We start from the raw sequence: 22,397 nt of genomic DNA on the forward strand, positions 1-22,397 counted from the left end.
ATATTTAGCTTTTGTCTGATAGGTTTGTTTTTTTCCCTTGATAAAGCAACAATGATTCTTTAACACAATGCAGGGCAAGTGGTTTTATTTAACTGAGTCTATTAACTTTGCAATTAAATACCTACATGCTCTAAAATATCAGATTGAAGAGAAGAAGAAAAGATCCCCCCCATCCTTCTACTGAATTTTTTTTTAAAGTAAAGTTTCCAGATATGTAAATCTTTGTATATATTCCTACTTTCAGATGGTTAAATATTCTCATAGTAAATAATGCTTTCAGATTTTAATCCAATTTTCATTGGCTACATGTACACAATGCAATAATATATAGGTGTGACATAGTGGGGGTACTTGCTGGGCTGTGGTGACCCCTGCTGTCTGGAGCAAGACCCAACGCGGAAAACCTCACTATGCAAAGGTAATGCCAAACTTGTTGAACCAGACACCCCCCATGGAGAGGAACAAAGGAAGGTGGAATGCTGCCCTGGCTGGGGGGCAGGGCTGGAAGAGAGTTAGTTAGTTGCTGTCTGAGAGCATGGAGGAGACAGCCTAGGGAAAGGGGCTGGAGTTTAGGGGCCCAGTCTCCCCCATCTCAAGGGGGCCTGAGGCATCCTAGCCCAGCTCTGTGACCAGATTACATCTGTGCTGTGCTGTATCCTGGAGAGGCAATAAACTTCCTCTATTCCACCGGCTGGAGCAGTCTGTTTGTGCCATTTTGGGGTGCAGGAGATGGGGGAACCCCAACGCGCCGTCACAATAGGCATTAAGGTATTTTAGGACTATCATTTCCTACACTACAATAGACCCTGATTCAGCCAGATACTTAACCACAGTCCTAACTTCCACACAGGAATAGTCAGTGGGACAATTCACATGCTCAGAAATCTTGCTGAATTGGTAATGGTCAAAATAAAAGATTTAAACTCGTAGTCTCTTTTCAGGCAAAGGCATTAGGAGGTCAATATTTTTTCTTGATTAAGGACTGTAGAAGTGGGCCCAAGTTTTTGCAGTGTTTACACAGATGTTAAAGTATGATTTTCAAAATGTACCCAAGACTGGCCCAACTTTGGTCCCACTGACATCAGTGGGAGCAGAGTTAGGCCAATGCTGAGTGTTTCTGAAAATCCCACTTACAGTTTCTGGTTACATGATATGTTAAGGTTCTGTTCATACTGGGTTAATGAGTACTTAAACCAGGTTTTCATAAATGGTTGGCCAATTGTTAAAAAGTCCAACAGCACAACAGGTTGGTTATAAATGTGCCTTATGACCTCCTACTGATATGTTCATAACCATCTATAAAATATACTAATTGCCTGTAACATGCTTAAAATACGTACCTACCCATTACTAACTTTCTACATCTTTGTAAACGGACCCTTAATAGAAAGCGTTACTGTTCCTTTTCTTTCAATAATGCTGCTGTTTCTTTGTTCCAAATAGTCTCAGCGCTCTGAAATGTGTTTGTAGAGCAGTAGCAACTAGCAGTCCCAGCCCCGCTGCCCTATGCACTGCTCAAACACACCCCCACAGCGCGGCTCCCTGCCCCCAGATGGTTTGTTTTCTTGTGGTTAAATCATGAAGCCTGCAGAGCTGGATTCAAACCTCAACTTCGCTGCAACCCGGCTGTGTCATCTTGGGCAGTTCTGAAGCTCTCAGGCCTGCCTGCTCAAACGCTGCCTAATTGGCGGCGGTGGGCGGCTACATACCTTGAGCAGCTGAGCCGCTGGTCCGCCAATCTCCTCGAAGGCAAAAAGTGGGCTCTGCCGGGAGGAGTTGGGCGGCTTCACAAGCGCTTGGAGAACCCGGGCTGGACGGTGCCAGAGAAGCGCCAAGTGGCTTTAGCCCAAAGCTCGGGGTTGCAGCAGGGATCGCTGTGAAGACACCCGAGGGGGCGCTACCTTCCGAGCTCCTGGACCCAGCGAGGGCGAAGCCCGGGCTGAATTCCCGCCCAATGCCCCTGGCGGCTGCCCCACGCCGTGCCCGGGAGCAGCTTCGGGCCGCGCCACTGCAGCGCGCCTAAGGGCTCCCCTGCTCTGACTGAAGCGCGTTGCCGCCGACCTGCCCCCGGGTGCCCGGTCCGCCTCCGCGCGCCGCTCAGCTGCACCAACCAGTCCAGGCGCACAGGTGCCGCTGGCTCCTCTCGGCCGAGGCGCTGCCTGGGAGCCTTGCGGGGGAGGAGGAGGGACAGTCCGGAGCTGGGCCGCGGGGCTCCCCCTGCCGGAGGAGCGCGGGAAAGCCCAGCCCAGGCAGGTGGGGGGCGGGCGAGGAGCCTCCACCCACCGCCACACGCGCCGCGGCAGCAGCCCGCCAGCACCTGGCCTCCGCCGGAGACGCACCTGCGGCGGCAGCAGCAGCGAGCGGGGCTTCTCCAGCGGCCGGTCCGAGCCCCTCTGCAGCGCCTGCGCCCCGGCCCCTGCCTCCGTCTTCTTCTCTGTCCGCTCGGCCGGTGCCAGCCCCCGGCTGCACCTTTCCTGAAGTCTGGGAGCCCCCACTCCGCCCCTGCTCTTCCCCATGGGGATCCGCGAGTTTCCCAACGGCCCGGCGAGGGGCAAGAGCATCACCCTGTGAGTATCGGCGCGGGCAGGGCTCCGCCTTGGTCTTGCACCGGGAAGGGGAGCAGGGACCGGGCGGCGGGAGGTCCCACTGAGGACCCTGGAGGGGGCCGGGGGAAGATCGGAGGGTCAGTCCCAATGGGGGAGGGTCCCACGCAAAGTTCCCGGTACCCCCATGTCCCTGGGAGGCCGGGAGCCACAAGGCGCAGGGGAGCGCTTGGCAGGGGGCGTTTACACCGCGTTAAACTTGCCCTGGAGGGAACCCGGGTGTTTGCGGGGGAGCAGCTGCCCCTTTCTTGCCCGGTAGCGAGGTGTCGGGGCAGATTAGCTGGGAGGGGAGCTTGGCCCGGGCCGTGCCCTGCCCCGCCTGGCCCCTTGCTGCGGAAGGAAAGGGGAGCTCCTCGGCCGTTCCCACTCCGTGCTCAGGTCCCTTCCCTGCCTTTCCAGTGGCATGAGGAGATCTCCAGATGTCAGCCCCAGGAGGCTGTCAGACATCAGCCCGCAGCTCCGGCAGCTCAAATACCTGGTGGTGGACGAGGCGATCAAAGAGGATTTGAAATGGTCCCGCTCCGTGGAAGATCTCAACAGCGCTTCCGTGGGGCTCACTTCCATCGAGGAAAGGATTCTGCGGATTACCGGGTATTACGGCTATCAGCCCTGGGCTGCCAGCTACAAAAGTAAGTCCCTTGTTTATCGCTTCTCTTCTCACCAGCGGTAGCAACACTCCTCCCCTCCCCCCTCAACTTTGCTGCTGCTGCAGCAGCAGCCTCTTCTCGAGCTGCCTGGAGGGTGTAGGGCAGGACTTGCCTTGCACTCTGGATTTAACCTTGTCTCCTTTTTTCTGTGGCAGCTCTTCACATTGCTACTTCAGTGTCCCAGCTGATTGAAGGGATGGACAGTAATTGCCTAATTGCATTTACTATCCTCTTCTTCCCTAAACTGGATCATCTCAGCTTTGTCAGTTTTGTAGTTTTCTCTAAAATATTCTTGTTCCCTTAGTTGGGAGATTTAACTATTTTTACGTTATGAACCGATCAACATTTGTGTCTGATAGCTAATTCAGTGCTGAATGGTGGAAAAAGTTGATGTGGCACAAGGTGATGGCATTATGATGAATTCAGTACAGATTTGTGGGAGATTTAATCATTGAAGTTTCTTGTTATTTGGAAAAATGCTAGTGCTTATGGAAAACGTGTTTAGCTTTTGTAATAGGGGAGGATTTCAGTTTAGTTCTGGAATTCAATAAAAATATAAATGTTACAAATGACTGCTGTGGCATAACATCATTAAGGAAATCATTACATATAGGTTAAAGTTTTCATCTTATATTCTTGATATGATATTTAATCGCTATTAAAATGTCTTAACAGTTGAATGATTTAAAGAAATGTTTTCATTCTCTGCTAAAGGATTTAGCACTTACGGTATTCATTTTTTGCATAAAATTGGGCTTTTAGTGATTTGGTGTTAATAATATTAAATTCAGTATTAAAACATTGCTTTCTTTTTATTGATGATGCCATAAGTGAAGTATAATAATCGGCTTGTTTGTGACCATTACTTAGGTGCAATGAGGATTTTTAAACCTGTACAGTATTAGTTTTTGAAAGGACATTATTTAGTATCCTCTCCCTACTAATTTTGAAGAATCATTTGTACTTAAACTCTTAACTTTTACCTGAAATTAAAATATCTTTACCTTACCCAACACAGCTTCCCAGTAGCATGTTCATAAACTTTGGTGAGAAACTTATCATAGAGTGTACAGGCATGTAAAGCTGAGTTTCTCTTCATAAGGTGATATTTTGAAACACTTTAGTAAACCTGTTGGACATATTAGTAACATAAGAACGACCATAGTGGGTCAGACCAAAGGTCCATCTAGCCCAGTATCCTGTCTTCCGACAGTGGCCAATGCCAGATGCTCCAGAGCAGTGGTCTCCAACCTTTTTAAGCATGAGATCAGTTTTTGAATGTAAGTGCAATCTAAGTTCTGCCTCACACCCAAATACCCTGGCCCCGCCTCTTTGTGCCCCTTCTCCGAGGACCCACCCCTGCTCACTCTGACCTTCCTCCCTCCCTCCCCATTCTTCCTTCCTTTCACCAGGCTGGGGCAGAGGGTGGGGTGCTGGTTCTGGTCGTGGAGTAAGGGACTTGGAGTGTGAGAGGGACTCTGAGCTGAGCCTGGGGCAGGCAGTTGGGGTACCAGAGCGGGTTCTACGTGCAGGTTCTGGGAGGGCATTTGGATACAGGGTACTCAGGGCTAGGGCAGGGGCTTGGGGTAAAGGAGGAGGTTCATACCTGGGGTAAGATTTTGGGATGTGGGCTCCAGCTGGGCACTGATTACCTCAGGTGGCTCCTGGGTGGTGGTGCAGTGGGGCGAGGGCAGACTCACCCCTGTCCTGGCCCTGCATCATTCCCAAAAGCAGCCAGGAAACTCCATCCTAAGTCCTGTTGTGTCTCTGCTGTGGCGATAGGATACAGAGTGAGAGACGGGACACCTTGACATGAGCACCCCTTTTCTCCCTCCCCTGCCCAGAAAGCAGGATGCTCCTGAGGGGACAGCTCCAAGCCAAAGGGCAGGAGATGCACTGCAGTGGGGGGAGGGGCAGCTGAAGTGCCAGTCCTCAATAGCCTCTTGGCCAAACCAGTCAGGATCACCTTTCAGGGGATCCAAGATCTACCAGTAGATCCTGATCTACTGGTTGGTGACCACTGCCCCAGAGGAAGTGAACAGAAACAGGCAATCCTCATGTGATCCCTCTCCTCTCATCTATTTCCAGCCCCTGACAAACAGAGGCTAGGGACACCATTCCTACCCATTTTGGCTACTTGTGAAATGTTCTTCCATATGTCCTCATTACCAAAGACGACTGCATGCAGTAACAGTTTTTAAGCATTCGTTTGCACTTGTGCAGAAATCATAATACTGTTTGTGACATGATAATACTGTTCCTAACATTACAATTTTCTGTTGCAAAAGCATTTTTGTTGTTTTTTTTTACCAGAGGATCATAATTTTTTGGGGGGAAACTGTTTTTGACAAAGTCTGTTATAATTATTAAATATATGCATATCTAATACATCCACCATTGGATTACTTGGTTGCCAATGTACTTAATAATAAAGGGGGAAGATACAAAAAAGTTATACTGTGTTTTTCATGAGCTATTAGCAACTCATTAAAACATTACTGCAGAGTGTTAAAATATGAATTAGTAGATAAAGTCATAATGGTTTTTGCATAAAACCAATTTATTATATTTTTCTCTGGTTATTACTATTCTAAGAATCTGATTTTGGTGCGCTTATTCACAGGGAGTTGTGCCTTAGTTCAAGAGCAGTCCCATAGACCTCGCTGGGACCATTCATCTATACAAAGTTATTGGTTCCTGTGATCAGACTATCTATGGGTGCCAACTTCTAAGTTGGATCCTATTGTTCCTTTCTGACACCATGACTAATAGCCCAGTTGAATTCATAGTGAGTTACTGTGGATGATCTGTCTAAAATAATAAAAGTCATTTTCAGCTGCTCAATTATAACCTATTGCTAAGATTTATAACTCCACTATAAAAGTTAATTGTGAACCAAAATTTGGCATTCAGAGTGTATTCTCTATAGCAATTTTAAAAATAAAATAATAAATGGCACTTTAGAATTATAATGGTGGGGAATAAATATACACTTTTCCGAGGATTTTTTTTTAAATCTACCTTGGAATAGTTAACTTATAACATGCATCCATTTCACAAACTAAAAAGATAACAGCAACCACTGTATTTTATAAACAGCGTTGATAGAAATGTACAAAAGATTATTTACATATCCATCTAGTGTTATTTGGCATGACTTCAATGGAGCTGCTTTGATTTACATCAGCTGGGGATGTGGCTGAAAGCATGAAAGTTAGATAAATCAGCAAAACTAAAAGGTTGGTTTTATATCAACACTCTGAAAACATTTTTTTTAAAACTCTTATTTTGGCTTATGGAAGCAGTAATGATATAAGAAGTCTTTCACATTTTAAGCAAACAGGATTAATCAAATTAGGTACTATGAACAAAAATAATTTATATTACATTTAAATTATAAACTCTTTGGATAGGAATCTTATCTTTTTTTGTGTATGTCTGTTAAAAATCTTGATACTGTTTGCATCATATAAATAATAAAGATAATGAATTGAGTGTGGGTGCTCTCAGGAAACTAGTTGGTGATCTAGATATTTTGAATATATAAATCAGATTTCATCTCCCCTCGCCCTCTTTAAGTTACCTTCAATGACACTCTTGTTAATGAATGGCTCTAAAAGATTGTGCATGTTTTGCTTATAATATTGAGCAATTCCTCATACTATTATTTAGAATCATATAGATTATCTAATTATTTAGACTTCCAGAAGTCCTTTGATAAGGTCTCTCACAAGAGGCTATTAACAAAACTAAGGAGTCATGAGACTGAAGGCAAAGTATTGTCATGAATCAAAACCTGTTTAGGAGACTGGGCTTTTGCCATAATGGAAATTGATCTATTCAGGCTAGATAAAGGGGCAAAATTATGGCAGATTAAAGTCAATGTTATAAAGGTGAACAGGTGCACATTGGGGGAAACCATTTAAATCACAGATACAGCTATGCTAACTACAGCCATCTCGATTAAGGAAAGAGACCACTGTTCCCTCAGATCTTTTCCATTCATGTGTGGATTTTTTCCATCCATGAGCAGAATAAATTTTGGTTATGTGCACCTAGATATGTGAATGTGCACCACCAGTAGAAACAAAAAACTAGTTGTGGGCACTCTGTTAATTATCGGAATAGCATTTGAATCTCTCCTGAAGAGCTGCACAAGCACCTAGTTACAAGGAATACTGAAAGATACTGGAATGTCACTTCAGATTGCTCAAAGACTTCTGTTCAAAGTGCATCTATTGTCAAAAAATAAAACAAAATTTTACGGTGCATAAGGAACAAGATGGAATGATACAAAGATAATGCAGGGACTGTTCTTTATTAGGATACTGATCCCTATTACTCAAAATTAAGAAATCATTTTAAAGTTATTTGCTGTCATAGCAACATTGTAATAACTGTTTAGTTCTGGTTGACTATTACCATTTTTTAGTAGACTCTGAGTAGACATTTTTATCTTTTTTATTTTCAGGGAAAGAAGAGGGCTAAATTCTAATCTACAGAATGGTCATTGATTTTTAACAAACAAATCAATTGCTTTGCACACTTCTTCATGCAGCTTTAATTAAATCTAATGTGTTCTGTAGTGTCTTTTATGTATATGGAGATGTGCAGAACTGTGGCCCATAAGAGTGGCTGTACAGGCTGCTGTAATTTGGGCAGGTCCTTAGGGCTGTCTCTTTATGCTGGTGACTGTAGATCAAGAAAATACAAAGGGGATATAAAACCACCTTAGCCCCAAACCTCACTCTGCGCTGCCAGCTGCAAGTTTCATATGATCTTGTGGAGGCACAACAGAGTCTCATCCCAAAATCTGTTTCGGTTGGAGGTTTCTGTATATGTTTGGAAAGGCCTGAATGGTGATGTCACAGAAAGCTGAAACTTGAGTTGCAGCTCTGTTAAATTCATATTGCATGGGGAAGAAATGCAGAATCTGAGCCTTAGGTGATTACCAAAATACTTAATCAGAAAAGTCAATTCATGATTATATTACTTATTTTGAAATCATTATCTTCCTGTTGCTGATGCAAGAGCACATAATAAAAGAAAGAAGTACGTTTCAAATAGTTAGGAGTATACTTTATAATATCTGTAATTACTTTAGTTCTGCATTTTCTACAACTTGTAGAAACAAAGTTTTAACTATATTATTCTAAATGTATGCTAACTTTTTTGCCACATTGGGAACTGTGTACAATCTGGTGATTTCTTAATTTCTATAGGCATAAATACATCTCTAAATAAAAATGGGGAATAAAGCAGCAGAATTAGGTTTTGAATTTTGTATGGCAACAGCACTTCTTACCTCTTTGTTATGTGTGCCAGAAATTAAATTTCACAGGAAATAATTCCAGTAAATAACAGGAATTTTGTACTTCTAGAAATCTCTGGATATGTAGATTTCTATGTTCAGAGCCCCTTTCTGTCCCTCTCCAGCAGTCACTTTTGGGAGAGGCTTTTTCTAGATTTAATTTTGAGAAAGAGAGGGGAACTGGTTGAGATTTTGGAAGTAAGGCAGAGTGGGTGAAAGTGGTGATGAAATGGCAGGGAACAGCAAAATAAAAGACAGTTGATTTCAGGAAGGCAGACTTCAGCAAACTCAGGGAGCTGATAGACTTGCTTCCCATAGGATGTTACCTAAGGGGAAAAACAAAAGCATTGTTTTTTCACAGAAACAGTGGTAAGGACACACGAGTAAATTTTCCCATTGCATAGGGGAATATAAGAAGTATGGTATGAGACGACCTTAGCTTAACCAGGAGACCTTCAATTATCTAAAAATATAAGAGTCCTACAAAAAGTGGAAACTAGGTCAAATTACAAAGGATGATTATAAACAAATAATACAAGTATGTAGGGACAAAATTAGAAAAGTTAAAGCACAAAACGAGATCTAACTAGCTAGAGACACAAAAGGTAACAGGAAAATTTTCTACAAATACACGAGAAGCAGAAGAAAGACCAAGGATAGGGTAAGTCCATTACTCAATGACAAGATGGGGAAACAATAGAAAATGTGGAAATGGCTGAGATGTTTAATGACATCTTTATTTTGGGGTTCTGCAAAGCAAAACGGGTTCTGTGAGGAGCCGGCACTCCCCCACCCCCTCTGAAAGAGAGAGAGAGCCAGCTAGCCAGCAGAGGCATGGGCGGCAAGTTGTATGGGCTCGTGGTGCCCATGCTCCACCAATATTGGGAGCTGGAGCAGGCCCTGGCCCCCCCGCGCATCCTCCCACCCCAGCCCCAGAGTGTCTCTCCCCCGTCCCATCCTATGCAACCTTCACAGAGCTCCCACTTGCTGGCTGCTGCTGCCCTGTGCGGTGTGCTCAAACCGGTGGGCGGGGAGACGCCCGCCCATGACGTAACGTCACAGCCCGGGATTTTAAAACCGCTAGGCGCTGCATTGCGCCGTGCAGCTGAATTGTGAGTTCCGAGTCTGGGGACGGAGTGCAGACTCCAGCCCCGCAAAGTGTAAGGCAGAAGGTAGAGGAAGGGCTGGGAGAGGAAGGGGCTTGTGTGGAGGGGAGAGGGGGGAAAAAAGGGGAAGGCACCAAGGGACGGGGTGGAGGAGAGACAAATGCCAGGGGGACAAGTGCAGACAATGAGGAAAAAGGCAGGAGGGGAGGTGTCAGTGGGAGGGGGACAGGTTGATGCTGGGAGGGGAGAGGGTAAGGGCATTGTGGGCTAGAGGCGGAGGTGCTGGGAGAAGGCTTGAAAGAAGGGGTGGGCATGAGGAATGCCGGGATGAAGCAAGTCCATGTTTGAGGACACAGGGGCATGAGGAGAATGGGGGTAGAGGGTGGTGAGGGGGTGGGCATCAGGGAAAAAGAGGGCAAAGGAGGCAGGGGCAGTGAGGGAAGAGGAGGCAACAGGAGGTTGCAGGAGTAAGAGAAGGTGCAAGTGCCAGGAGATTCTGGGGGTGAAGCAGAACATCTTGCGCAAGAGTTCTTCTGCAAGAACATGTCCACACTGCCATGTGCGAGCTGTGCTTTTGCACAAGAGCATCTATGGCAGTGTGGACGCGCTCTTGCCCAAGAAAGTGCCGATGGCCATTTTAGCCATAGGGCTTTCTTGCGCAAGAAATTCATGTTGCCTGTCCACACTGGCCTCTTGCGCAAGAACAGTTGTGCAAAAGGGCTTATTCCTGAGTGGGAGCATCATAGTTCTTGCACAAGAAGCCCTGATTTCATACATGAGAGGGTCAGTGTACTTGTGCAAGAACACACGGCCAGTGTAGACAGGAAGTAAGTTTTTGCGGAAGAGCGGCCGCTTTGGCGCAAGATCGTGCCAGTGTAGACACAACCAACGAGAGGGAGGGGGCAGGGGCAGAGAATCAGGGCTGGCTCAGCATGTCTGCATGGTTTGGGGGATGGTGCAGGGAAATTGAGCTCAGCTGGGTTGCAAAGTGGGGAGGTCCAGGGGTGTGGGGGGGGGGGGCTGGCTCAGAGCGGCTGCAGGAGGATGGAGGTGCTGGGAACTGGGGCTAGACTCAAGGGGAGGGAGGGAAAGAGAATAGGCGCTTGGCTCAGCAGTTTTGCAGGGCTTGGGGGAGGTGAAGGGAAACGGGCTCAGCTGTGCTGTGGGGGAGGTATGCAGGGAACCAGTGCAGGGCTCAGCTGGGCTGAGGTGGATGGGGGAGGGCATACGGATCAGACGGGCAGCTCAGCTGGGCTGTGAGGGGCTGCAGGTAACTGGTGCTGCACTCCCTTGGATTGTGGGGGATGGTTTTGGGGGAGGTGCAGGGAACCAGCAGAGGTGGGCAGCTTGGTTGGGTTGCAGGGGATAGAGGTGAAAAGAAGCTTAGTGCGGAGGGAGGGGGAACCAGGAGCCCTGAAATGACCTCCCCTGGTCCAAAAATCCCTCATCTGGGACCAGTCAGGTACATAGGGTGCCAGATCAGGGAGGTCCAACTCCTACCCAAGTCCTCTCCTTGCACCCTCCCTTGTAGCCAGACATCCTACCCCCAATCTGCTCCTGTTCCCTCCCCTGGCCAGACACCCTACATCCAGCCTGCTTCTGCACCCTACCTACCACCCAGACCTTGCCCACTTCGGCCCCCCACCTCCCTTCCAGATCCTGCACCTCATCCCTATCCCGCTCCTTGGCAGCCCTGCCATCCACCCTAGCACCGCTCTGGCCCCAGCACTCTGCCTCACATCCCAGGACTCAGCACCACCCTGGCTGTGGCCCCAGCACCCTGCCATCCACGCTAGCACCCAGCAGCACCCTGTTCCTTGTCCCAGCACCCTGCCAGTCACCCTAGTGCCCAGCAGGACCATGCCCCTGACACCAGCACCCTGCCACCTGCCTGCCCCAGCACCCTGCCACCTGAGCCAGCATCCTTCTACCCAGCAGCACCCTTGCCCCAGCACCCACTGTCACTCTATCCCCTATCCCCACCAGCACATTTGGGACTACATTAGTGAAGCTTGGGGGTTTTTGGAGGGGGGTTGGGTTTTTTTGCATCTCACTTGTGTGGCCCCAAGTGACTTTTCTGTGGGTCAGTGACCCTTGACTCAAAACAGGCTCCTCACCCCTCTCATAAATAAAGACAATGCTAAAACCTTTTTGAGTTTGACATATTTTATTTAAAAATGGAGCCCGGCCAACAAGCCCCCAGTTGGAGCCAAACCCCCATCTCACTGCAGCATCATAACAGTCCTGCACCACCTGACCCCAAATCTGAGCCTATCCTACACTGGAACCCCCTGTCCTGAGCCTCTTACGTCCCCAAACTCCTATATCCCCACATCCTCAGTCTTCTGCCACAACATTCCTGCATCATCCACACATCACAAATCTGTGTCCTGAGCCCATCATATTCACAACCTTCTTGTCCTGAGTCCCTCACATATCCAGGCCAGACTCCTGCACCCTCCCATCCACAAGCCCATGGCTTGCTCAGCACCCCAACCTTCCACCTGAGCCCAACACTCCTGAGCCTGGAGCCCCCTCCCTGAGCCAACATCCCCTTCTCCTGCATCCAAATTCCCTCCCAGAGCTTGTACTTCTCACCCCTTCTCACACCCAAATCCCTCATTCCCACCCCAGAGCCCGCATCTCCTGTCTCAACTTAGTGAGAGTGTATAAGGGCTGGGGATAGCAAGTGATGGAGAGGAGGGGAACAGAGCGGATGAGGCCTCAAGGAACAGAGGTGGGGGGTCTTGGGGAAATAATGTGATTTTCATGCATTGGTGGGGATTTTCATGAATTGGTGGGTCCCTCTCCTCCCCTCCCCCCTTTTTTTGCTTGACAAACCTAGGGGTTCCTTGAAATTCTGAAAAGCTGAAAAGGGTTCCTCGGCCAAATAAAATTGGGAAACACTGATCTAAGCCATTAGTGGTTATTTTTGAAAAGTCATGGAAGATGGGGAGTGATTCCAGAGGACTGGAAAAGCAGATGTAGTGCCCATCTGTAAAAAGGGAAATGAGGACAACCAGGGGAATTACAGACCAGTCAGCTTAACTTCTGTATCAGGAAAGATAATGGAGCAAATAATAAAGCAATCAATTTGCAAACATCTTTTGGAAGACAAGGTGATAAGTAATAGTCATCATGGATTTGTCAAGAACAAATCATGTCAAACCAACCCAATGGTTTTCTTTGAACGATAACAAGCCTTGTGGATAGGGGGAAGTGGTAGATGTGGCATAACTTGATTTTTATTAAGGCTTTGATACAGTCTCATGTGATCATCTCATAAATAAACCAGGGAAATGCATTTTAGAAGATACAGTACTGCTATAAGGCGGGTGCAAAACTGGTTGGAAAACCATTCCCAGAGAGTAGTTATTAATGTCATGCTGGAAGGGCATAATGAGTGGGGTCCCCCAGAGATCAGTTCTGGGTCTGGTTCTGTTCAATATTTTCTTCAACAATTTAGATAAGGGGTGGGCTAAAGGGCCTTTATGGACTGGATCCGGCCCACCAAGCGAGTTGATCTAGCCCACGGAGGCCCTGCCACTCTCCCCCTCCCCAGCCCCAGGCCAATCAGGGCCTGGGAGTGGGGGAAAGCATGCAAAGTCTCCTTCTACCCTGCCCTTGCCCTGTGAGGAGCGTACAGCACTTAGAAGTGCCACATGCTCCTGGCAGGGCGGGAGGAGACTTTGCACACTTCCCCCCCGCCCTCAGGCCAATCAGAGCTTGTGAACAGAAGGGGGAGCATGCAAAGTCTTCTCCCACCCTGCAAGAGGTCCAGCACTTCTAAGCACCATGCACTCCTTTCAGGATGGGGCAGGCTAAGAGGAGACTTTGTGCACTCCCACCCCCAGGCCAATCAGGGAAACATTTGAAGTCTCCTCCCACCCTGTAAGGAGCTAAGCACTTAGGACTCTTGCTACATTTCAGAAGCAGAAGTGCTGCGGGGAGCCTGGGGTGAGCTGGGGACACAAGCAGTCCCCCGCTGGCTCCGCACTCCCTGTTTTTGAAATATACAAAAGCACATTTCAAAAGCAAAGCACTGCTGGGAGCATGGGGCTAGCTCCCAGGGCTCTTGTACATTTCAAAAGCAGGGCACACGGGGCCAGCGGGGAACTACTTAAGTCTCCCACTGGCCAAGCTCCCTGCAGTGCTTTCCACCTTTGAAATGTAACAAGAACTGGCAGGGATCTTGCTACATTTCAAAGGCAGAGGCGCGCTCATCGACTAATCAAATAGTCAGTGCAAATTACACCGTCTATCTGATTAGCTGAATAATCTGAATTTAACATCCTGAACAAGGGGGATACCTATAAAGACAGAACAAGAAGCCCTGGTCTTTAATTGCAGTAATGGAGGTTTATGTTGAACATTAGGAAAAACTTGCTAACTGTAGGATGGTCAAACACTGGAATAAATTGCCTAGGGAGGTTGTGGAAGCTCCATCATTGGAGATATTTAAGAGCAGGTTAGACACACACCTGCCAAGGATGGTCTAGATAATATTTAGTCCTGCTGTGAGTACAGGGGACTAGACTAGATGACCACTCGAGGTCCTCATCCATTTCCATGTTTCTATGTTTCTATGGTCTATAACACTTTACAAGAACATGTATTGTAGTTTCTCTATATAATACAAATGCATCAGAAATACAGTCTCTAAATGTAATGCTGAAATCATTGCACAAGGGAAAATTGAACCCTTCCCCCCTCTCTCCATTTATCCCTCTGATAGAGCATTTCTGGCTCAAAAAATTAAATTGAAATATTCCTTCCTGGCACACTTTAATACAAAGAATAGTATGTAAATAAATATTGAAGTAGAAAAGTATTTGGGTGAAATCCTGACTCCAGTGAAGTCTGTGGGAGTTTTGGCTTTAACTTCTGCAGAACCAGGATTTCACTCTCCAGGTTAGGTCTTTGAATTTGCCTGCTAGGTCGACTGTTTCTTAGTGCTGTGCACTGAACATCTGTTCCTAAGGCAACTGCATGCAATTACACCTACCCATACATTTTAAAAAAAAGATCCTGAACTCTATTGAAGAACTCTATTTAAATATAGAATAATTTACTACTTTAACAGATGTGCAAATTTAATTTTGTTTCATCCTTCACTTGCAATTTAAATACTATTTCATATTTTGTCCTGAGATTAGTGAGGAATATTTCTTTTTCCCTGTGGATGCTAAATACACTCTGTTTTTAAGAGGAATGGGGAAAGAATATGTAGACAAACATGTATACACCCACTCTTTCTTTCTCACTCATTAACTCTATCTGAGAGCAAAAATGAAATTTTCTAATTGGCACATCCAAGGAAACAATCAATAATACACTGAAAAATATATTAATCAACATAGCAACTCCTCAAGTGTGTCTAACGTATTTTAAACAGAGGAATCAGGCCACATCAATTAGTATGTGAACGAAAGCATTAAATGTTAAAGATAAATAGGCTTGACCTTTTCATAGCCTATTCCGGAGTAGGATGGTAGAAATGATGGAATTCTTTGCAGAAAGAAATAGAGATGAGGATGGTGGGTAGTAGGAGAGCATTAAAATGTTCTGGAAGAAATTCAAAATGGCAAAAAAAGGCAAGACAAATTTTAAATATACTGTAATTTTATGTGACTTGTTGGATTTTGGTTATTCTTAAATCTATCTAGCCCCAAAAAGTGTAAATAATATACAGTGTGTGTCTTGGAGGAATGTCTAATTCAAGTTTAAAGTCTGCCTAATGAAGACTGCTTGGCTGTTCAGATTAATGCATTAACCTCTGTCCTTCCAGATTTTATTTTAAAGACCTAATCTTTCAGTCTTTACTCTGGTGAAATTCTGGTGAAGTTGATGGGAGTTTTTCTTGATCGAGGAAAAGAGTGAGCCTCCACTGTATTTAGGTCCTAAATGAAAATGAGTTTTCTGGTCGAATTGTAGTCCTTAATCAATTCCTGACCTCCACACAGTTTACTAGGGAAGCATTCACAAAGCTCCACACATGAATGGAAGAACAGAGGTGTTAATGTGTCAGGACAGTGGTGAATTGGCAGGATTCTGGAGGAGAACACTGTAATGTGCCTGCTTGTACAATGTTTGGTTTCAACTGAAGCTTTTTGCTTTCTTGATAAGCACCAGGTACTATTATAATACCAGATTATTGTCCCATGTTCTGGTGGCTTTGTGCCCCTCAGGAAGTGCAAAGTGGCAGGAATCTGATCTCAGTTGGCCATCTGAGAATTCCCCTGGATGTGCTCAGCTAATGTAAACTATGATAGCCAGCTCCCGTGTCAGCTGACTCCCCTTTCCTCCCTATGCAGAGGAGTGGGACATTGTGTGCTTGTGCTCTGACAATCCTTCACAAGCCTGTGTTCCCTTAGGGACCATAACCATCAGGTGTAATTATGGCAGTCTAGTGGCCACTTTAATTCATGCTGGGCTGAAGTTACTTGAGAGCCAGGGAACTATAATTGACTCCCTGGCTGGTCCCACCCTCTCCTTTTCTGAGCAGGTCTTGGTGTTGAGCATGACCGCTGAGGGGGGAGGGAATGCAAAGGGGGCAATTGCCCCAGGGCCTGGCAATTCTAAAGGGCCTGGGACTCCTGGCCACCTCTACTACGACAGTGGCAGCTGGAGCCCTGGGCCATTTAGAATTGCCACCAGAGCACCAAGTGGCACATTGCAGAGACCCGCGTCGTGCACTCCAGCCAGCTCTAAGGGCCAGCAGAGGGCTGCTCCAGTCCTACCCCTTCTGACTGAGGCCCCACCTGTTCCAGGAGAGGAGAAGAGAGGAGGAGGAAGGGAGACAGAGACAGACAAGAAGCCCAGCAACGATCTTGTTGGTTTGCCTGATGTTGCGTTTTTTGGATGAGAGGATAATTGGCTGAATGACATTAACCAAAATCACTTACATTGTTAATAGCCAGAATTTTGCCTTTAAATTAAATTTAGATCAAGGAACTTATCCCAGGCTTTGCGTGGATGTGGGAGGCATTGTTAAGCCTTACGTATTTCCAATATCCTGTCATGGGGACAAGACACAGTAGTTCCTCCCGCTGAATGGCTGTGTAGTAACAGGATGTATGAAAGGACATTGGATTTCATGATAGCTTCTTTCACTTCACATCTGTCTTTTTTAAACAGTGTAAGGTTGAACCACTTGGGCTGCCATCCAACTATTCTCAGTACATTGCACTGCTACACTCCCATTGGCAGCCAAGTTTAATAGAAAAGAAAAAGAACTACATAGGATTGAATATAATGGGGATCTTGAGTGTTTGACACTGGAGCTTTAGTCTTTTTTTCTATTTGTTTACAGACATAATAATTCTGCCGTCTTATTAGAAAGATTTTAATAGGTAACTTCTTTATGGGAGAAATTTAGAACTTTAATTAGGACATTTATTTTTGCCTGCTATTGAGTTAAATATTTTTTCCTATAATGCCGTGTTTATAAATTCTTGGGATTAATAGGTAAACACAGTTTAAATTTCATACTGTTTTCACTTCCTACTTCTTTTATCACTTTCGTTGTATTTCTGTTAGTCGTGAAAAAATGGGGATATTATCCAGTGGCCAAAGTAATACCTGTACATTCTCCTTTCTGGGACTCTAAAGTGATATTTCTCTAGTGCATGATGTGTCCACTTTGTTTTAAAAGGAGTTTAACTCAATTTATCCTTGCTGTAACTTCGTTTCGTTCACTGGACTTATGGTACTGATGTGTATGTTTTAGAATCTGTCTGTTTGTTCAAGAACACCACCTGAACGGTAAGAGCTAGGACCATGAAATTCAGTGCATAGCTTCCTCTTATCATAACTTAAAGCAAGGTAAGGATTTGGTTGTGCCAGGAAACAGTGATGTGCCTGGAATGGGATAGCTGCTCATAAATCCATACCAAAAAAGACAGAATCACCAGGAAGGTGAAAGGGGCAGGCTGGGGGCATGTCCCCTCCCATCCAGAACTGCCCCAGCTCCAAGCCTCCCACCCCAATCACCCTTTAAGGGGTGGGGCTGAAGCTCACTCTCCCCAATTCATATGGGATCATTGCTGGCTGTTCCCCTTCCTCAGGGAGTGAAGGGACAGTGCACGTTTTCCTTCATTCTTCACTCTGGCTGGGGAGCACAAGGAGCAGACTAACCTGGACCTGACCCAACCAGGGGACATGCACACGTTCTCTGGCTTTGCTCACTGGAGCTGCAACGGTGATGGAGAAGTGCTTCTCACCTGGACCCAAGCTGCTATGGTGAGAGAGGGCTGGGGTACTCCTCTCTCTTTGGGGCAGCCTGCATACTGAATCCCTCATCCACAGCCCCACCTCTGAGCAGTGATTTAAATGGAAAAAAAAACCCTAAAATTTAATTAGGTGAAGGACCCTAACAATGCCACATAAATATTTCAGATCCCTTTCAATCAAGATTCTACAGGTGAATATGGCATCATCTGTGAGAGCAAGAACCTCCCATGCCAAGCTACTAGAGAATGTGGCAGGAGCGACCAGGGCTAGTACAAGGCTGTGATATTACTTCCTATCCTGCCCTCCTGCTCAAATCCTATGTTGCTCATTTCCATCTGAGTACTGAAGAGCAGCAGAAGATTGTAATGAAGGGCAATAACAAGTTGAGATGATGGGTCGACCTGAGCAGCAGGGGTTGCAGCTGAATGCTGTCACCATTTCTCAGTGTCTGAGAACACCCACTCAGAGCAGATGAAAGTCCTTTACCTACGTTTTTTTTTAAATGTGTCACTTCCCTTCCCTAAGGACAAGCGTCTTACCTGATATGACAGGCTCTGAAAGCTCCTGGGTACCTTGAGTGACTGGCACATGCAACCTGAGGTGAAAATGAAACTTAGCCATCCACTGTGGTAATTCTGTAAATATTATTCAATTAACCCTGTGTAGTCTTCCAAAAAAGCGCTAGGGCCAAAGGAAGGATTTGACAATGGGTTGGATAAACCTTCTTTGCAGTTGGTTGGCAAGTATGAGGGAACTGAGGCAGGATCTCAGTTTTCATTTTTATACTGTACTTAGATCAGACACACCCATCAGTGCATCAGACACTAAGTACAAATCAGGCAGACTGGAACTAAGAATCTTCACTTTCCACACCTAGTTTTCAGGTTGTCTCAGATGATTGAGCAGTAGGATTTGTCCAACCCTATTCATATAATTTTCTTGCTATCAGAGTGTGTACCTTAGGTATGGTATTGGCATCTCTGATAACATTTCACTCTTCCAGGTACAGTCTCAGCTTCTTGTCTTGGACCTGAACGTGGTCCCTAGTTTTCCCCCTCATTCTTCTGTCTCAGTTTCTCCCTCTCCTTCCCCTCCTTTGTCTAACACTCCTCTCTTCTCCTCTCAACTGCCAATATATTTTCCCTTCTTCTGTTCAGCGATTGCATCTATCACTGTGGTACCCTCTGTCTCATGATAGCCAGCTGCACTGCACAGTTATAGAAAGCAATACACAGGAGGAAGAACTATGAGCCTCCATCTAGGGAGAGGATAGAGAACATACAGCCAGCAGTGGCAACACAGAAGGGTAGGAATAAACAGCCACTAGCACACAATGACAAGTGAGGTGAGTGTGGCATCTCCTGTCTTCCAAGACTGTGAATCCTGAGCATAAAGCCACAGAGGGCAAAGTACATAAGAACATAAAAGTGGCCATACTGGGTCAGACCAAATGTCCACCTAGCCCAGTCTCCTGTCTTCCAACAGTGGCCAATGCCAGATGTCTCAGAGGGAGTAAACAGAACAGATCCAGAATGATCCCTCCTGTCATCCATTTCCAGTCTCTGACAAATTGCGGGTAGGGACACCATTTCTACCCATCCAGGCTAATAGCCATCAATGGACCTAACCTCCATGAATTTATCTAGTTCTCTTTTGAACCCTGTTATAAAGGCCTGGACTTCACAACATCCTCTGGCAAGGAGTTCCACGGGTTGATACTGAGCTGGGTGAAAAAACCCTTCCTTTAGATTGTGTTAAACTTGCTCCCTATTAATTTTATTTGATGACCCCTAGTTCTTATATTCTGGGAACAAGTAAACAATTTTTCCTTATTCCCTTTTTCCACATCGGTCATGATCTTATAGACCTCTATCATATCCCCCATAGTCTCCTCTTTTCTAAGCTGAAAAGTCCCTGTTTTTTTAATTTCTCTTCATATGGGACCTGTACCAAACCCCTAATCATTTTTATTGCTCTTCTCTGAATCTTTTCCAGTGCCAATATGTCTTTTTTGAGATGAGGCAACCACATCTGTATCAGTGTTCCCTCTAAACTGTGCAGTTGCACAGCTTCACAGGTAATTAATCAGCCCCACCCAGTCAGAGACTCAGGGGATCCATGCAGGGATCTGACTAACTGGGTGGGGCTGATTAATCATTTGTGAAGCTGTGCAGTCTGTATGTAGTATTCAAGATGTGGGCATATCATAGATTTATGTAGAGGCAATAAAATATTCTCTGTCTTATTGTCTATTCCTTTTTAATGATCCCTAAGGTTCTGTTTTCTTTTTTGACTGCTGCTGCACATTGAGTGGACGTTTTCAGAGAACTATCCACAATGACTCGAAGATGTCTCTCTTGAGTAGTTATCGCTAAATTAGTTCCCACCATATTGTATGTATAGTTGGGATTATTTTTTCCAATTTGCATTACTTGACATTTATCAACATTAAATTTAATTTGCCATTTTGTTGCCCAATCACTTAGTTTTTGAAGAGCTCTTTTTGAAACCCTTCACAGTCTGCTTTGGTCTTAACTATCTTGAGCAGATTAGTATCATCTCCAGATTTTGCCACCTCACTGTTTATCCCTTTCTCCAGATAATTTATAAATAGGTTGAATAAGATTGATCCCAGTACGTACCTTTGGGGGACACTACTAGTTACCCCTCTCCATTCTGAAAACTTACCATTTATTCCAGGGGTGGGCAATAATTTTTGCCTGGGGGCCACTTCAAAATTTTTTGAAGTAGCCCTGGGCCACCCCTGAAGGGGCAGGGCCTAAACAAGAAGGGGTGGAGCATGGTCTGGGGGTGCAGGAGCCTGTTTGCCCCCCCTTCCCACTAGGCACCTATGCCCTGGAAGAGGCTTGGCATGCTCCCTCACCCCCAGGCCAATCAGATCCTGGCAATGGGGGAGTGCAAGAAGCCTCCTCCCACCCTGCGAGGAGCCCGTGGCACTTTGAAGTGCTGCAGGCTCCTCCCAGGGCCGGGGCAGTATGAAGGAAGCTTCACGCAGCTCCCCCACCCTTAGGCCCTGATTAGTGGGGGAGCATGAAAAGCCTCCTCTGTTCTCCCCTCTCCTTCTTCCCTTCCAGCCCCCTCTCCGCCCCGCCCCTCCCCCCCCCCGTGAGCAGAGCGCAGTGCTTCAAAGCACCATGTGCTCCTAGTGGGGCAGGAGGAGGCTTCATGTGCTCCCCGCCCCCAGGCCATTTAGGGCCTGGGGGGACGAAGGAGCAGCCAGGCCTCTGTGGGCTGGATCCATTCGCTTGGCGGGCCAGATCTGTCCTACGGAGGCCGTTTTGCCCACCTCTGGTTTATTCCTACCTTTTGTTTCCTGTAACCAGTTATCATTCCATGAGAGGACCTTCCCTCTTATCCCATAACAACTAACTTTACTTAAGAGCCTTTGATGTTGAGGGATCTTGTCAAAGACTTTCTGGAAATTAAAGTACACTATATGGATCCCCCTTGTCCACATGTTTGTTGACCCCCTCAAAGAACTCTAGTAGATTAGTAAGGCATGATTTCCCTTTACAGAAACCATGTTGACTTTTACCCAACAAATTATGTTCATCCATGTGTCTGACAATTCTATTCTTTACTGTAGTTTCAACTAATTGGTGCAGTACTGACGTTAGACTTACTGTTCTGTAATTGCAAGGATCACCTCTATATCGTCGTCTATTGCAAAACATAGGAAAACCAGGAAAGACAACCTTTATTTCTTTTCAGCCTTTAGGTATATCACTTTTACAAAAGAATTAAGGAAGGAAAAGTTATCATAGCTCTTGCCAATCATTTATTCTAGTCCGTCCCAGTGAACAGTATGGTATTTTCTGCTGAACCAAGCCTTACAGTACTGCATAAACAATCGCTGTAACTCACTGGTCTCTGTGGGATAGATGTCCCCCTCTGTGCGTAATTTACAGAAAATGTGATTCTGCTACAAATGCTAACTACAGAATCTTAGTTCTTAGTTCAAGCGGTAGAAACCAGACGTCTCTATTTCAGCACCCAGTGTCGGCCAAGGTGGTGTCCATCACATATGGTTAGCGTGTATTATTTAGAATAAAAAAAACTCCATTGAATGCAAACAATAATTTGCATCGTGTCAATTAGGAGAGTGGAAGTGAATGGGTTAAAAATCAGACAGAGGAGAAAAAAATCTGAGAAGGATCAATATCTTACTATACACCAATGGCCTAGAGGACAGACTACAGAGCAAATTGTGTTCTGTCACAAAAGCACCATAATGAGGAGGCCTAGCTGATCACAAAAAGGCTATTCCAAAAGCACAGAGAGAAATGGGGCATTTGTGGCTTACACAACTTTGCATAAAATGTGTGAATTAATGAGAATAAGGTTGAAAATGGTAAATAGGGGTTGTTTCTGAATGGCAACAAGCTAAAACTCACTGATTAATTTTTGTTATTTATTACAAGGTCTATACAGACTCTAGGAACTAATACAAATAATGGCAAAATGCATGCAAAAACAT

The 22,397-nt window shown here is 45.7% G+C and overlaps 1 protein-coding gene across 1 annotated transcript in view; it reads left to right on the forward strand.

Moving 5' to 3' along the window:
* Positions 1-1,776: 1,776 nt before the first annotated feature.
* Positions 1,777-22,397, forward strand: part of SLC35F3 (solute carrier family 35 member F3) — a 250,211-nt gene continuing 229,590 nt past the window's right edge. Inside the window, exons 1-2 of the mRNA XM_025184108.3 lie at positions 1,777-2,567; positions 3,003-3,232. Of these exons, the coding sequence (XP_025039893.1) occupies positions 2,515-2,567; positions 3,003-3,232 (283 nt within the window). The 5' untranslated portion in view covers positions 1,777-2,514. The remainder of the gene's footprint in view (positions 2,568-3,002; positions 3,233-22,397) is intronic.

This window comes from Pelodiscus sinensis, chromosome 3 (assembly GCF_052426305.1).
Source record: "Pelodiscus sinensis isolate ZL-2025 chromosome 3, ASM5242630v1, whole genome shotgun sequence".
In the NCBI taxonomy this organism is placed as follows: domain Eukaryota; kingdom Metazoa; phylum Chordata; order Testudines; family Trionychidae; genus Pelodiscus; species Pelodiscus sinensis.